The following is an 18,535-nucleotide window of genomic DNA, read 5'->3' on the forward strand; positions in this document are numbered from 1 at the left end:
GAGGAGTATGCACTACAATTTCTTCCTCTAATGGTGATAGGTTCCTATCTGAGAATGATGCAAATGATATGCTAACGTATGATCTATCAGAACCCGAATCTATCAAAACATGTGCGTCTTTATCAAACACAATCATAGTACTTGTCACTGTGCTAGGTCAAACTCGGGCTTCATCCTCAGTCACTGCAAAGACCCTGGTCAAAATCTAAGGCTACGATTTGGAAGATGGCTGCTCTGGGGTATTACTCCCCATGCCTGACCGTATCACTAGGCCCTATCTAGACTGTGATCTCGAAGTGTCTCTCCTCGGTATATTAGGACGAGTCGGAGGAGTAGAAGTAATTACTGTACCCAGTCTCAACTGAGGACAATCTCTCCTGATCTACCCTTGTTGGTCGCAATGAAAACACTTTACAAGTTGTTTACATGACCCAACATGAAATCCTTCGCAATTACGGCATCTGTCCAATGCTCCTGAAGTCCCCCCTTGTCTACTCATCATTGGCCGATTAAAGCTAGAAGATCTCAGCTGTGACTGCTGAGATGGAGGTCTAGTGGATACCACAGACGCTGAGGTAGTACTTCCTACAGTAGATGTCAAATCTCTGCCTCTCTTTGAAGACTGACCCGAGAACGTAGGGGGATTCCTTCTCTTTGCAAACTCAGCTCGGATCTGTCTATTCTCAGCCCATAAGGCCATCTGCAAGACTTCCTTATGTGGCTCCCTACCAGTCACTATCATCTATTCCCTGATCTCATTACGGAGCCCTTCCTCGAAATAATTGGCCTGATCTTGCTCAGATTTCACTAGATCCGGCACATATAACATCAACTCGTTAAAACGAGTCTCACACTCCTCTACAGTTAGATTTCCTTGTTTCAAGCTCAGAAATTTTCTTTTTTTTTCTTTCTGATGAAAGTAAGTAAAATGCTGACCATCAAATTCTCTAAGGAAGTCAGACCATGTCTGAGGAGTAGTGGAACGGGACTTCACCGAATTCCACCATGTACGAGCCCTCTTCTCTAGTAATCTAGTAGCCACCATTAACTTTATATCGTCATTTAATGTCATATCAGAAAGAGTCTCCAAAACTTGATTAACCCAATCCTTAGCTGCGGTCACATCCAATTCACCAGTAAACGAGATGCAACCCAATTGTCTAGCTTCCTTCAATTTCTTAGAAATGGAGACATTCGGTGTCTGGGGTGGAATAGGAGGTGGTGGTATTGGGATTGTTACAGGGGAATCAGCGGGTGGAACTGGACCAGCCTGAGCCTGGCCGGTAAGAGTAGTGAGAAAAGTCGTTAATGCTTGAGTTACCTCGGGTGACATGGCAAGTACCCTGGAGCAGCAACAGGTGATGGAAGAGGTACAGGAATGTCCGTAGACTCAGCAGTAGGAACTGCTCTAAAATAAGATACAGTGGACTCCTCTTCTATGGAATCCGATCGACTCTGTCTAAGGTGACCTCTTCCCCTACCGGTAGATCTAGTGATAGGTGGTAGCTCACATCGAGGAGGCATAATGATCTACAAGAAGAACGGAATTGGTTCAAACTACTTAAGACTCTATATGCAATTACATGCAACTAACTAATCTTAACTGGCCAAACTTACATTGTAAATTATTTTAAAATAACTTTAAATCCAAGAACTTTAAAAATCAAAAACTTCTTTCAAAACCATAAGTTTTAAACCAAAAGCTCTGATACCAACTGAATTGTCATGACCCGGAACCTCCCTCCGGCCCATGACAAACGCTGCAACGTCCCGATTAACACTTATTATCCGGAATGCCAATCGGAACCCCGCAAGGCTAACGAATCAGTTTCTTACCTTTCCTGTAAGCAATCGTTGTTAAATATAGAGTTTTAAGAAAATATAAACTATTTTAGATCGAAAACAATCAAAATAAAATTTTTGCCACATAGAGGTATTTTGGTCATTTTTACCAAAAAATTTTGAAACCTGATAAAATTACAAGATATGGTAGCAAATATCCACTACCGATTTAAAATAAATTTTTGTAATCTAAATCATCCATTTAGAGTGAAAAGTTGGGTAACTAGACTAAATAAAAATATTTGATAATATATTTTATTTTCTTATAAAACAATTTTTATAGAACTATACATAAATAAATTTTGTAGCGTGAGAACAAAATAAATTCATACATACTACAATTTACAAAGTTATAATGTACAATAATAATTACAATGACAAGTGGCCCATGAATACACCAAGTACTAGTTATAGTAACCTACTGTCTGTGAGGTAGAGATGTCAACTGGAATCCTCGACAAAATAGGGTATCTATAAGCTACCACAGGCTTAAAATGTTTGGAAAGGAGGTGGGTGAGCTTTTGCAATCCCAATGAGTAAATAGACATTATCATAAATATCTAAAGGCGAGTAAAATGGAGGCAAGTTTAAACAACAAATAACAAACCATTTCATAAAGTTTTCAATTTCTTTCTTAAACCATAAAAAATTTGTAATTTACCAAAACAGTTGTCAAAGCTTATAACCTTTATTAAAAACATGGCTCAAGCCAAAATCTAGTCCTATGGGATACCTTGGCAGAGGCATCTAACCGAGTCCGCCAAGGTTGTTAAGATATTTATATGTTAAACACATTCTAATTTTGAAAACGAGTCGTTCCTTAGCGTTAGCCGAGTTACACATTCATTTTGGGGTTCGACGTGAAGTGAACTCTAACACTACTCCGGGAGTTACCCTCCTCGCCTCTACAACCGGAGTAACTATGAAACCGGGTTTACCGTGCCACTTTAATAGGTAGTCCACGAAAACCCGTCACTGCAGTGATAAACCCACCAATTTTAATAAAATTTTGACAATATAACGTGGCTTTTATTTATTTACCCAGCCTGCATAATAAAAATAGCTTACATAAATTTCCAATGCAATTTATCAAATATAGCCACCTATACTCATATTTCATAAGCTATTCATAGGAAAATATATATTACAAAATAATTGTCAGCCTCCAATTACTCAATTTCTTAATCAACACAATATATTTTTTATTTGTCACATTTATTTCTAAAACATCAAAAATCCCATTTTAATCTCGTTTTCATTTCATAAAATACATAAAGAGCATTTAAAAATAAACTCTAGATAATTTACAATAATAATAAGTTTACTCACCGTTTGTACAGATGAAATGCTTCCTAGGTGCCCCGATCACTGTTGGTCGGGTACGACTTCCTTACCTTTACCGGAAGGTTCTTCTCCTAGACACATTGCAAAATTTACCCAATTCACCACATTGATGCTAAATCACTATATAATTGACTTAAATCCTATACTAATGCATGGTATGAAATACAATAGCCTAAAACGACTTAAACACGGTATTAACCTATTTTTGGCACTTTACCCGATAAATTGCTAACATGCTCCATTTTAACTCTAAATCGTCCCATTCTCTCTCCAACATTTCTAACCATTAAATATCAGCCAATAACCTTCCAAAATCAACAAAATCAGTTCACTTTCCTCTTTGGAAAATTCAGCCAAAAATGGGACATTAACTCTGTAAATTTTTTACTTTGTTTTTCTATCACATTTAACCATTTTTCATCATTTTCTCTTCATTTCTCTTAGAATAAAAATCAGATCATCATCATTGTACCTCATTGCAGATTCGGCCAAGGGTGGGTATTATGAAAATTTAATGCTTTCTTGCCCAATTTAATTTCTAAACACATTTAACTAACTAAAACTATCAATTTAACTAAAAATCCAAACCTAAAAATTTCAATTTTTCCCCCCTTGAAATTCGTCCAGCCCTTGATGTCACTTTTAGATCTCTCTCCTCAAGCATGCTAAATGGAAACAAAGGCATAGGAAAGGTAGAACTCAAGCTAAAGTAAAAAAATATTACCGTTAGATGCGTAAACAGGCAAAAAACGCGAATTCCCCTTTGAATTTTCTTGTTTCTCTTTGGTTTTTCTTTTTTTCTTCCTTTCCTCTCTATTTTCTCTCTTGTTCTCCCTTATGGCCAGCCATCACTTAAAATGGAGTTTAAATGGGCTGACTTTTCATTAAAATAATACTAAATCATTAAAAAGTGCCATGTGTCACTTTCCCATTGGCCTATTTTTAAAATTTCATCCATTTGTTTCCAAATTTTGACCATACACTTGTCCCACATATCCATAGCTTAGATAAAATTCTCAGACTTATCCAAAGTCTTGGTAGAGAAATTTTTGAAATTTTCACTTTTACCCCAGTAAAAGTGAAAAATTACATTTTTGCCCAAAAATTGAAAAACTGCCCATAGACATATTTTTCATCCCTTATACTCATACCATTCCCCAATTTGTCAAATTTGATCTAAATTCTCTCAAAATCTCAAATTTTGTCCGCGGGTGGCAAAATTACGATTTGACCCCTAAACATCAAAATTTCCAATTTTACCCCAAATGAACCCTCAAACTTCGAACAATCATATTTAGTCATTCCTAGACTATAAAATATTAAATTTCATCCTACAATTCCTATTTGAACTAGTTCGAGGTTAAATCAACTCAAATGTACCGTTAGGTACGATACCGGGTTTCGTCTATTCTTAAGTGCTTTCCTAGCATAATAACATGCTACTCAGTGCATGTATGTCATGACATGTATTTATAGGGTCGGGTTTTACAGGTTTAGTGAATACATCAGCTAATTGTTTCATGGTGCTAACAAACTCAATTTTAGTGTCTCATTTAATTACATGATCTCTAATGAAGTGGTGTCTAATCCCAATATGCTTGGTCCTAGAGTGCTGTACAGGATTCTTTGAGATGTTGATGGCCCTTGTATTATCCCAGAATATTGGTACATTATGCAAGATTATTCCAAAGTCTTTTAATTGTTGTTTGATCCATAAAATCTGAGCACAACAACTACCTAAAGAAATATATTCAACTTCAGCTGTGGAGAGTGCAACTACGTTTTGGTTTTTACTCAACCAGGATACAAGCTTATCTCTTTGAAACTGACATGTTCCACCAGTGCTCCTTCTATCTATTTTGCTTCCAGCAAAGCTTGCATCTGAATATCCAATAAGATTGAAAGATGTTCCTCTAGGATACCACAATCCTAAATTTTGTGTGTCTATAAGGTACCTAAAGATTCTTTTTACTACAGTCAAGTGTGACTCTTTAGGTTGTGATTGAAATCGTGCACACAAACACACACTAAATTAAATATCAGGCCGGCTAGCAGTTAAGTACAGTAGGGATCCAATCATACCTCTATAGAGCTTTTGATCAACACTTTTTCCTTTTTCATCAGCATCAAGTTTGTTGGATAGACTCATTGGTGTACTAAAGGATTTTAGCTTCAGCATATCAAACTTTTTTAGCATGTCTTGAATGTATATTTCTTGGCTGATGAAGATTCCTTCCTCACTTTGTTTGATTTGAAGGCCAAGAAAGAATTTCAGCTCACCCATCATGCTCATTTCGAATTCACCCTACATCTCTTTAGCAAAGTTCTTGCAAAAAGCCTCATTAGTTGCACCAAACACAGTATCATCCACATAGATCTGAACAATAATTAAATCATTCAAGCATTTTTTGACAAATAGTGTAGTATCAATGTTTCCTCTACTATATCCTTTCTTAACTAGAAACCTAGAGAGTCTTTCATGCCAAGTTCTTGGAGCTTGTTTTAGTCCACACAAAGCCTTATGAAGTTTGAACACATAATCTGGTTTTTCATAGTCCTCAAATCCGGGGGGTTGTTCAACATATACTTAATTTTGAATGAAACCATTTAAAAATGCACTTTTTACATTCATTTGGAATAATTTAAAGTTCATGAAACAAGCAAATGCAAGCAACAATCTTATAGCTTCTATCCTAGCAACAGGTGCAAAGGTTTCATCATAGTTAATTCCTTTCTCTTGGTTTTACCTTTAAGCCATTAACCTAACTTTATTCCTAATAACATTTCCTTGCTCATCTACCTTATTTCTAAATACCCATTTTGTCCCAACAATGGGATGATTTAGTGGCTAGAAACTAGAGTCCATACTCAGTTTCTCTCAAATTGATCAAGCTCTTCTTGCATGGCCAATATCCAGCTTTCTTCTTTTTTTGCTTCCTCAAAGCTTTTAGGCTCAATTTGCGAGATGAAAGCTGCGAATTCATATGTTTCTCTAGTAACTCTTGTAGTCTTGACTTTTTGAGAAATATCACTTATGATTTGCTCTTGTGGATGATCCTTGATATACCTCTAACTCTTTGGAAGATCATTGTGTTAATTTTTAATCCTTTGCAAGGTTTATAAGGGTGGAGGTTCTGTTTCTGTTCTTGGGGAATTTTCTTCACTGTTTTTCTTGTCATCTAAGCTCATTTCTTGCATTTGTCTTCAAGCTCATTCGTATCATCTTCATCAGTAGGAAATTCCTTTTGCAAGGCATTGGATTCATCAAAAACTACATGGATTGACTCCTCAATGGTTAAAGATCTTTTGTTAAACACTCTATAAGCTTTTGAGTTCAATGCATATCCTAGAAATAGAGCCCCATCACTCTTAGCATCAAACTTTCCTAGAGGATGTTTTCCATTGTTCAACACAAAACATTTGAAGCCAAAGCTTCTAAGGTGAGAGATATTTGGTTTTTTACCTTTGTATAGTTCATATGGGGTCTTTGATATCATGGCTCTTATTCACACTCTATTAAAGATGTAAGCTACTGTGTTTACAACTTTTTCCCAAAAGTACTTTGGTAAATTGTTTTCATAAAGCATAGTTCAAGCCATCTTTTTTAAGGTTCGGTTTTTCCTTTCTACAACTCCATTTTGCTGGGGTGTTCTAGGTGCAGAAAAATTATGATCCAACCCCTTTTCATTGCAAAAGTTTTCAAATTCATCTCCCTTAAACTCACTTCCGTGATCACTCCTAATGCTTACTATGACAAGTCCTTTTTCATTTTCAACCTTCATACAATGATTTATAAATGCTGGTAGTGCATCATTCTTATGAGCAAGGAAGTAAACCCAAGTATACCTAGAGTAGTCATTAACTATCACAAAGCTATATGATTTTCCTCCTAGATTGGTTGTGCTAATTGGCCCAAATAGATCAATGTGCAACAATTCTAGTGGTCTAGATGTTGACACATTCTTCTTGCTTTTGAAAGATGTTCTAACTTGTTTTCCTAGTTGGCATGCATCACAAATTTGATCATATTCAAATTTAAGCTCAAATAATCCTATAACCAAATTTTTTCTTATCAATTTTGAAATGGTATGCATGCTTACATGACCAAGTCTCCTATGCCATAACTGGCCATCATTTTCAACATTTGCTATAAGACATGTTTCACAATTCACCTCAAGATCTTAAAGAAATATAACATACATATTCTTAATTCTTTTTCCTATAAATGAAACTTTGTTAGTACTTATATCTATCACTTCACATTTACTTGAGTCAAAGCATACCTTACAACCTTTATCACATAATTGGCTGATACTTAATAAATTGTGTTTCAAACCTTTAACCAGCAACACATGACTAATTCGAGCTTGAGAGTTCTTACCAATGGTTCCTCTACCATAAATTCTACCTTTTGAATCATCACCAAAAGAAACTGTACCTCCTTTTTTCTTGTCTAGTTGAGCAAACAACATTTCATTACTAGTTATGTGCCTTGAGCAACCACTGTCCATAAACCATGGTTCCTTCTCCTTTAGTTGAGCTCTTGAACATGTGTCTTTTAGGTTCGGCTCAACCTGCAAAATAAATTTTCAATTTTTCTTAATAGGTACTCATACCTTGATGGGTCTTTAAAGATTAGCTGCAATATAGGATCCTTTTGGAACCCAATTTTTTCTTGTTTTCTGCATGCTTCTATTTCTATAATAGTCATAAGATAAATGTCCAAGTTTTCCACAATTATAACATCTAGATGAAGCATTATCAGAATTTTTCTTATTACATGTGTTCCTTCTTGATGTTTTTTTCCTCAAACATTTAAGATTAGCATTTTCTTCAACTGCCTTTTGTAAAGCTTCTATACTATTTTCCAATTCAAATTTTAGAGTTTCAAAATCTCTTTTTAAATGCTCTAATTTGATTTGCAGAAAATTTCTTTGCTCAAAAACAGAATTGAAGTCATATTTTATCTTTTGCAAATCAGTCTCAAAAGATGCAATATTTCTTTTCAAAGTTTTATATTTTGATGCAAGTTTCTCAAATTCATCATAAAGACATTCATACTCCTCTTGTAATTCATCAATTGAAATATCACAAGGTGATGAAGATACCTCGGATTCATCATCCCTTGCCATCAGACATAAATTTGATCTTCCTTCAGCTTTTACTTCTTCATCATCAGAACTTGAAGTATCACTATTTGACCAAGTAGCAGCCACCATTGCCTTCTTTGATATTCTATTTTGCTTTGGAGTTTCCTCTTTCAACATGGGGCATTCAGACCTGAAATGTCCAAGCTTCTTGTATTCAAAGCATATAAGCTCTTCCTTCTTGTTGGACTCGATTTTATTTTTGGTTCTCCATGAAGAACCTTGATCTCTTCTATGCCCTCTCTTAGCCAATCTCCGGTTTCTTTGGCCCACAAGCTTCCTGAACCTTCTTGCAACCATAGCCAGTTCCTCATCATCATCACAAGATAGACTATCCAATTCTTCTTCTAGGATGCTTGTTTTTAAGGCAATCCTTTTCTTCTTTTCCTTTGCTTCTCTTTTGTCTTATTCTTCCTCTTCCTTGAGTTCTAACTCGCAAGTAAGAAGAGAACCACAAATTTCATCTAGAGTTATAACATTTAAGTCCTTGGCTTCAAGGATGGCAGTCACCTTTGGCTTCCAATTTTTGGGTAGGCTTCTAAGGAGTCTTTTAACAATTTCATGCTTATGAATTGGTTTGCCTAGCTGACTTAATTTATTTGTGATGTTTGTGCATTTATCTAGCATGCTGGTGATATCTTCACCAGGTTCCATCTTAAACATCTCATAATTGTGAGTTAAAAGAGCTATCTTAAACTCCTTGACTTGTGAAGTCCCTTCATGAATAATCCTTTATCCCACACTTGTTTAGTCATGGTACAGCTTGACACTTTGTTGAATCCAATGGGAGTTAAAGCACAATGCAGTGTATTGATTGCCTTAAAGTTTGTTTGGACTCTTTTGGTTTCAACTTCAGTCCATTCAGACCTTGGCGTAGGAGTAATCTCATTGGTTACAACATTTAAGGTTGAAGGAATAAAGGGACCATCAGTGATGACATCCCACATCTCATAATCTATTGCTCTAATGTATATTTTCATCATAGTACTCCAATATGGTTAATTTGAGCCATCAAAAAGAGGTGGTCTGTTTGTGGACTGTCCCTTAGCAACTACTGATTTTTGAAGAGCCATTTGGATCTTCCCAAAAGGTGTTAGATCTTAAGAACGGGGAACTTGCTCTGATACCACTTGTTGGTCCCAAGTAAATGTGTTAGAGGGGGGGTGAATAGCACTTTTTGGCTCTTACTGAAATTAACTTCTAATTAAGGACAAATGCAAGATAAAAACAAATTAAAGATGAATGAAAAACTAAAAACAGAGCAGACAATCACACAAGAATTTATAATGGTTCGATCCAAGACCTACATCGACTATCTTGATTATTCAACCAAGGATTTTCCAAACCAATACACTATCAACGGTGAAATTCACAAGCTTTCACTAAGCTTTTTCAATGGCTTTTACCAGGCTCAGCCAAAACCTTTCACAATGGTTTTTACTGGGATCAACCAGAACCCAACAACTAACTTTTCTAGGCTAAGTTAGAACCTGTACACCCATTCAAGCAATCCAAGCAGGAATAAATCCCTTAAAGTGTCTCGCACACTCTAAGTATACAAGGAGAAGAGAAATAAAGGTGTACCTATGATCACTGACTTGATTTAAGTGGTACAAAGTGAAGTGCTTGAATCTTTTACAAGGATAGGAGTGAAGTTCTCACAGCCCAATTTTCGGGCCATGACCGGCGCATGGACCCAATGGGCATAGCCCACTAAGCCCAAGCATGCCTATTTATTTTGTTATGTTGGAAGTTCTCCTAGGGCCCAACTACCTTGTAATTATTTTATTAATAATCAAAAAGTTAAGTACAAAGGGGAAGGGGACCGAAACCTTACCTCCAGAATTACATGAGCATATGACAGAATTGAAAAAACATTAAAAGTAGGGAAATCTAATTTACGTGCATAACTAGTGATGCTACAGTAAAATAGAGATCACCCACTATTACAAAAAAATAAGGAATTAAAATAACAAGAAAAATAAATAAGGAGTACTACTCTTTTACAATTATCTAAATCGAACATAAGGTAAATTCAGTCTATCTAACTTAAGCATACCATGCAATTCACCTTGTGCTTCAGTAATTACACAAAGATTCGGATGTGTGTATCCTTGGTTTGATAGGAAATCTGTAGCTTGGTTACCTTCTCGAAAAATGTGCAAGATTCTATAAGAAATACTACTCAGGCACTTTCTAATGGACGCCAACAAATATCGTATATCGTGGGACCCTTTCTGATATTGGTGGATCATCTGAGTCACCACCAACGCATCCATTTCTATCCATAGCCTCTCAATATGACATTCTTTACATATGAGTAATCCTCGGAGCGATGCACGTAGTTCTGCCTACAAAGAATTACAACGACCTATATTCTTTGAGAAACCAAAGACAAGCTTACCTATATGATCTCGGAGCAATCCCCCATTTGTTGCACTCTGACGATTCAAGGAACTACCATCTACATTCAATTTATATTCTCCTGTAAATGGTTTTACCCAATGAATAATTTGAGGAGTTGTACCATGTTTATGAGGAAACAGGAAACCCCATATAGCTGCTATATCTTTGTCTCTTTTCCACTGCCACTATTTCAAAATGGAACCATCATGTAACTGCCTTAGCAATTTCATAGTCTTCCACACCACTCTGTCCGGATACATGCCCACATGCCTGTGCTTAGCATCATTTCTTTCCAACCATAAAAACCAACATATGAATAAAGGAATTAAGATGTGGATATGACTTTTTTTTACATAATCACCAGAATAATACCATGCCCATATAATCTGAGAAATATGTTGAGGAGTCGAAACATAGATTTGAAAAAATTTTACAAAAAAATTCCAAACCTATTTCGCTATCGGATTATCCCAAAGAACATGAATTAGTGATTCCTTAGAAATACAGCATATGCATTTAGAAGCCAAATGAAAACCTTTTTCCTTCAGCCGAAGTTCAATCGGGAACCAATTGTTTAATGCTCTCCACAGGAAAAAGGAAATAGATAGTGGAATGCTTCTGTGCCAAATTAAGGATCCCACCACATTAGGGGATTTGTGCTGTCTTACTACCTCCCAAGCACTCCAAGTAGAGAATTCTCCATTCGAAGTAAAAACCCAGTAAGCAACATCCTCCTGTGATCTATCGAATGGAATCTGTAAAATCTCATCAACTAAATTCATAGGCAGGTATAATTTCAATTTATCCACGTCCCCAGTATCACCCATATAAAATTTGTTAACATAGGACATATAATTCTAGAATGAAGGGAAAGATGTTACCAAAGGATGGTCTCCCATCCAACAATCGTGCTAGAAAAGAAGCTCCCCTTTTCCTAACCTCCATCGAATATTTTGCAATGTCACAATTTGACCTCCGACCATCCATTTCCACATTTGAGAGTCATGTAATTTTGGTTGTATATAGTGAGGTATTCAGCCCTTACAGCATTTTGTTCTCAGAAACTATGTCCATAGGCTATTACCTGTTTGGAATCTCCACCATAATTTTAATGTAAAAGCCTCACATACATCATTCAGATTTCGAATATCAGGTCCCCCTTCAGAACATGGAAAAGTAGTTTTAGACCAAGCCACCCAATGCATTTTCTTGCTCTCAACAGAATCACCCCATAGGAAGCTATTGAAAAGTCACTATATTTTTGCAATCACTGTCGTCGGTGGTTTGAGGACTTGCAGTAAATACATAAGAAGCAAAAAGAGAACGCTTCTAAGCAATGTGATACAGCCTCCTAAAGATAAAACCTTATTCTCCCAACTAGAAATACGATCTCGAATCTTAGTAATTAAAAAAAAAAAACATTACCTTTTTCCATCCTTTGCATAGAGGAGCTCCAAGATAAGTAACAGGGAGTGTTTTATGCTGAAAACTAGTTGTATGAGATATGATTTACCTCCTGGAGAGTGGACAACTATTAGCTGTGATAAAGTAGCTTTTTTGATGATTAATCTACTACCAGGATACCTGTTCATATTCTTGTAAGAAACTCAAAACTTTCTACAAGGCTGAACGACATCCATAAGTGAAAAGCACAATATCAGCAGCAAACGCAAGGTGAGTAATGGGCATCAAGCATCTCGATAAATAATGCAATGAATTATATCGATTGAATAAATGATTAAGTCCCCTGGATAGATAATCTGCAGCCAAAATAAATAAAAAAAGGGAAACAGAATCACCTTGCCTTAGCCCCCTCTCAAACTTGAAATAACCCACCAGATTACCATTAATAATTAAGGATAACCAACAGTTAGAAATGCATGCCTTAATCATACTTATCCAATGTGCATTAAAACCAAAATGCTCCATCATTAAGTAAAGAAAGTCCTAATTCAAACGATCATATGCCTTGGCCATATCCAATTTTAAGACCACATTACTTCCCCTTGATTTTGCATCAATCCTACCATTTAGTTCTTGTGCAAGCAAGATATTGTCACTTATAAGCCAGCCATTGATGAAACCACTCTGATTTTCTGAAATGATGGATTGGAGAATTTTGGCTAGTCGATTCCCCAATAGTTTAGTTACTATTTTATTTAAGACAGTACATAAACTAATGGGATGAAAATCACTCCATTGACAGGCATTTGGCTTTTTCGGCAGTAGAACTAAGGTTGTTGAAGTAACACCACGTGGAAAGGAAGGATTGTTGACAAAATCTAGCACTGTGTCAAGAAGATCTTACTTGATTACATCCCAACAATGCTGATAAAATAATGACGAAAAACCATATGAACTAGCAACATTGTCCTTATTAATACTAAAATTGCATTCTTGACTTCCTGGAGAGATGGAACTGCACACAATAACTCATTATCAGTGGTGGAGATCATTCGAGGAATGAGAAATGAGTCGAACCTGGAAATATCGCAAGGTTATACCTTTAACAGATTTTGGAAAAAATCATTGGCAGAATGTTGGATTAAGTGTGGGTCTTCAAATACATTTCCATCCAAATCTTGGATCTGAAATATATTACTTCTCACTCTCTTTTTTCGCATCCTCATATGAAAGAATTTAGTATTATGTTCCACTTCAACCAGCCATTTCACTCCAGATTTTTGTTGCCAAAGGCTCCTCAATACTTAACTGACGCTTGAGTTTGGCATAAGCTTTGTGCATGAGATTTCTATTCAATGATGATGGATCCTATTGAAAAATTGTTTCTCTCATTTCTGCCTCTGCTTCCGCCAGCTTTAGCTTTTCAAAAATGTCTCCAAAAATCTGCTTATTCCACCACTTTAAATCCTATTTCAACCACTGTTGTTTGAACCAAAAAGCCATTAAACATGAACCTTGTAAAGGGGTTTGCCAATTTCTTTCAACAAAAGGCAGAAAATCATGGTGTTTTGTCCAAGCATGTAGGAAGCGAAGTGTAGATGGACCCTTTGGACATGTAGTAGAACAGGAAATTAAAAGGGGGCAATGATCGAACCTATTGCGATTCAAATGCTGCACTCGAGTACGTGAAAAACATTATGCCCATTTCGGGTTGTAAACCACCCTATTCAGCCTTTGGAACATATGATTGTTGGTCTAGGTAAAATTTTTCCCTTCAAAACCCGCATCAAGTAACCCACAATCAAGTAACATAGTAGCAAAGTCTTCCATTGACCCACCATAAGGAGGGGCACCATTCAACCTTTCAGCAACGCTCACAATGGCATTAAAGTCACCACCCACCATCCATGGTCCCTGCATATCCAAAGACAATAACCGTAGACTATTCCACAGCTCCATTTTCTCTTGTCTAGTACACTTAGCATATATAAAAGAGGTAAATACAGGGTGAGGCAGCCAAGGCAAAGATAATTTCACATGCAAGCATTGAAAATGATCCAGCAGCACTTCACAGCAAACTTCTACAGAAGAAAAAACCCATATTTTATGTGAACAATTACTAACTACGTTGCCAAAATCGAGTCTCCTTCTAACATATTCAGCTTTACTTATATTTACCATAGGCTCCAAGATTACCAGCAGTTTAACATTGTGCATCATTTTTTACTTTTTCAAACGTCGTTGAAAGTATGCCTATTTATATAACCTGTTCATCATTCTATCAAATGTTCCTAAAGTCACATTTCATAATTCCAACCTATAAGTACTTTAATAATATGCTACAGCAATCAAATACTTGCAATTATATTAACCCAAAATAATGTTAACCATTGCCAACTCATAGTGGCATTACTAATCAAAATATACATATATTGTCCAAGACATATATCTTAGTAATTTAGATCACGTTTATCTATACACAACAAAAAGACACTCGACTTCTAGGGGAGCAACCTTAGCGAGGTACAGCTATTGAATGTCGAGATACCTACCAAGGAGAAGAATCTACGTGGAGACCTTAACCTAAGTTTCAATTGCCTCCTGATCTGAAAACATGAAGTTGAAAACAGTGAGTATAAACCCAATGAGTGAACATAAGAAGGGAACAAGCAAACGATACGAAGAGATTTTGAAAACATGATGCATTTTAGTTACAAACAATGTACTTTAGTTTAATTTCTTGTAAAGCATTTTAATTCAACCCTTGATTATTTAATTCCTTAGCATTAAAAATCCATGATAAACCATAAAGTTGAAAAGAATGAAAATTTTAGCAAATGTCCACGTAAGACAAACAAAACAGAGGGTTTCTCGCTGCAGCGAAAAGAGATTCTCGCTGCAATGAAATTTGGACCAAAATTTCAAACCACCCGAGAGTTTCTCACTATAGTGAAAACAGAGCCAGTGCACACCCTCCCTCAACCCAAGACTTTCTCGTTGTAGCAAGATTCATTTTCGCTGCAAAGAGAATCTGGCTAGATGACGTTAGGGGAAATTTTCACTGCTACATAAATCCAATCTTGTTGCAACGAAAATCAGCTTAAACACATTTGACAATAATCAAGTTTCAACAATCAACACAATCACATATTAATTCCAAAACTCTCTATATAGTAAATATATATATATATAAGCATATACACCACCACCGCCTCACCCAGCTCATGTGCAATCCCACACCGCACATAGCCGAAGTCATTGTGTGCATCCCCCACATTGTGCACAGCTAACACAATCGTGTGCATCCCCCACATCGTGCACAGGTAATATCATCATCCACACTCCCGCACCCGTCATAACCAACATGTGCTCCCCCACATCGCACACATGTACGGCTATATTTATTACACAATATCACCTCTCAATGCACAACACATATATGTTTATGTCAACATAACAATGGAGTACATGGATTCATCACAGTCACATTTCATAGCACAACACCAAAAAAACGTTTCATCAAAGGCCTGTTCCCATGTGCATTTTGAATAATTATCAATTAAAATATTTCAAGTGATTCATTCAAACATATATACATTTACCCAAAACATTTTAATGCAAGTTCACTCATTTGTTTTTGTTAATGCTTTTGGATCAACTCCAACTTTAACTAATGCTCCAAATGAAGGTGTGGGGCCTCGTTAGAACTTATCACATACAATAATATCACAACCAACTCAATTTACATAAGTGTTACTCCAAAAGCTATTTTATAATTCAAACTTTACTGGTTATTCCTAACTAACTTCCAATTACCATTTGACTAGCTATCTATTCTCCCTACTCTGGTAACACTAGAAATAAATAAACAAACCTAAAAAAAATAAAATAACTCTCCAAAACAAAATAGCCCACAAATCAATTATTGACCTTCATCAACAATTTAGAAATAAACCGTAACTCATTACTCACCTTAGGGTTTCTTTGTAGTTGAATTCCTTTTCAAAAGCTTTCAAACTATTATGAAAAATCTCTCTTTTTCGTTGTAGAACATCCAACAAGTGAGAGAAAGTATTAAGGATAGGCTTTTGAGAGTTCTTGAGGTGTAGAAGTGGAAGAGCATGAAAACCCTATGAAAAAGTGTAGAAAAACATGAGAAATGGAGCTAATTTGAGAAAGTTATAAAGGTTTCAAGGAAGGCTTCCATGGAAGGTGCAAAGAAACATGAAATGGAGAGAAGAATGGAAAGAAGAAAAAGAGCTACTAGAAAAATGAGAAGAAGCTGTTGGAAAGTTAGCTATCTATGCCTAAAGTTTATCCAATTTCTCACGTAAATTACTAAAATGCTCTTAACAAGGTCACTTTGTCTTCCCCTTACCTTTATACAATCCTTTTACTTCTTTGACACTGAGACAAAATCCATAATAGTCTAGAAAAACTCGGGTTCATGAAAATGTAAAAATTTAAACTCGAGATGAAAAATGACCATTTTGCCTCTACCATGGAAATTATCGTTATTTCTATTTTCTTCATTTATTTCACTATTGTATGCATCACTCATTTATTCCTTTGGCCTACTTAGGTTTTAATAATATTAGAAAAGCCACTTCTCGGAGCTCACTAAGGAAAATGACAAAATTACCCTTAGTCCATGTTATCGCATCTACTTCTAGTTACGTATCTATGGAGGTCAAGGTTTCACATTCTCCCCCACTAAAAAAAATTCGACCCCCGAATTTAAATCTAATTATGAGGTAGCGTACCTTTATGTATTAAAGAGATGTGGATACTTTGTTCTCATCTTCTCTTCGGCTTCCCATGTTACCTCTTCACTTGTGTGGTTTTGCCACAACACTTTCACTGAGGCTACATCCTCTGAATAGAGCTTTTTGACTTGCCTATCAAGGATAGCCATCGGTTGCTCTTCATAGGTTAAGTCATCTCTCAACTGAATGGTTTCATACCGTATTATATGAGATGGATCCGGGTTATACTTCCTAAGCATTGACACATGAAACACTGGATGGATATTCGAGAGGTTTGGTGGTAGTGCTAAATGGTATGCTACTGCTCCAATCTTTTATAAGATCTTAAAGGGTCTTATATACCGAGGGCTTAATTTTCCTTTCTTGGCGAACCTCAATACCTTTTTTGTTGGTGAGACCTTAAAAAATACATGATCCCCACTCGAAACTCTAAGTCTCTCCACCTGTTATCAGCATATGACTTTTGTCTACTTTGTGCTGATAACATCCTCTGATGAATCACGCGTATTTTCTCGATGGCATCCTGTACTAATTTTGGCCCTAAGAGTTTCCTTTCTCCCACCTTTAGCCACCCAATGGGTGATCTGCACTTCTGTCCATATAATGCCTCAAATGGTGCCATTTGGATGTTAGCTTGGAAGCTATTGTTGTAAGCAAACTCCACTACGAGTAGATACTGATCCCACCTAACTCCAAGGTCTATTACACATGCCTTCAGCATATCTTCCAATGTTTGTATTGTTCATCCAGATTGCCCATCAGTCTGAGGGTGGAAAACTGTGTTGAAATCCAACTTAGTGCCCAACACTTTCTACAACTTTCCCCAGAACCTATTGGTGAACTGTGCTTCTTTGTCAGATACTATAGAAATGGGGATACCATGCAGTCGTACTATCTTATTCACATAAACTAGAGCGTACTAGCTAGCCCCGTAAGTAGTCTTAACTAGAAGAAAATGAGTTGACTTCGTTAACTGGTATACTATGATCCAAATCGAGCCATAACCCCTACTAGTTCGAGGCAAACCCGTTATAAAGTCCATTGTTACATGCTCCAATTTCCATTCGGGCACCAGCAATGGTTGTAGTAGCCTTATAGGCCTTTGGTGCTCGGCCTTCACCTACTGACACACCAAGCACTTGGAGACAAACTTTGCTACATCTTTCTTAAGTCTTTCCCACTAGTATACTTCCCTAAAATCTTGATACATCTTTGTAGCTTTTGGATGCACCACGTATGCTGCCATATGCACCTCCTCTAATATTTTTCTCCTTAATCCATCAGTATTAGGCACATAAAGTTTGGTTCCATACCTTAATACTCCATCTGTGCCTTTAGTAAATATTTTTCCTTTCCCTCCCTAAGGGTCCTCCAAGGCCTTGCCTATGAACTCATCTTTACTTTGGGCTTCCTTAATCTGGTCTATTAAGATAGGTTTAACTCTAAAATGTGCTAACAATGCATTTGCCTCTGAAACTTCAAAATGCACACCCATATGTCCTAATCCCTACATCTTCTGAATCAAAGACCTCCTATCCACAGATATATGTGCTAGACTCGCCATCGATTTCCAACTTAAGGCATCCGCCACTACATTAGCCTAACCAGGATGATAAAGATGTTAGT

At 36.5% G+C, this 18,535-nt stretch overlaps 1 protein-coding gene across 1 annotated transcript; it reads right to left on the reverse strand.

Moving 5' to 3' along the window:
- On the reverse strand, positions 13,899-17,531 carry LOC108661563. The gene is made up of 4 exons (XM_018118993.1): positions 17,290-17,531; positions 16,969-17,140; positions 14,696-14,749; positions 13,899-14,057 (listed from the first exon to the last, which is right to left on the reverse strand). Exons 1-4 carry the CDS (start codon positions 17,529-17,531, stop codon positions 13,899-13,901), a joined length of 627 nt encoding a protein of 208 aa, XP_017974482.1.

The sequence above is a fragment of the Theobroma cacao genome, chromosome 4 (assembly GCF_000208745.1).
Source record: "Theobroma cacao cultivar B97-61/B2 chromosome 4, Criollo_cocoa_genome_V2, whole genome shotgun sequence".
NCBI lineage: Eukaryota > Viridiplantae > Streptophyta > Magnoliopsida > Malvales > Malvaceae > Theobroma > Theobroma cacao.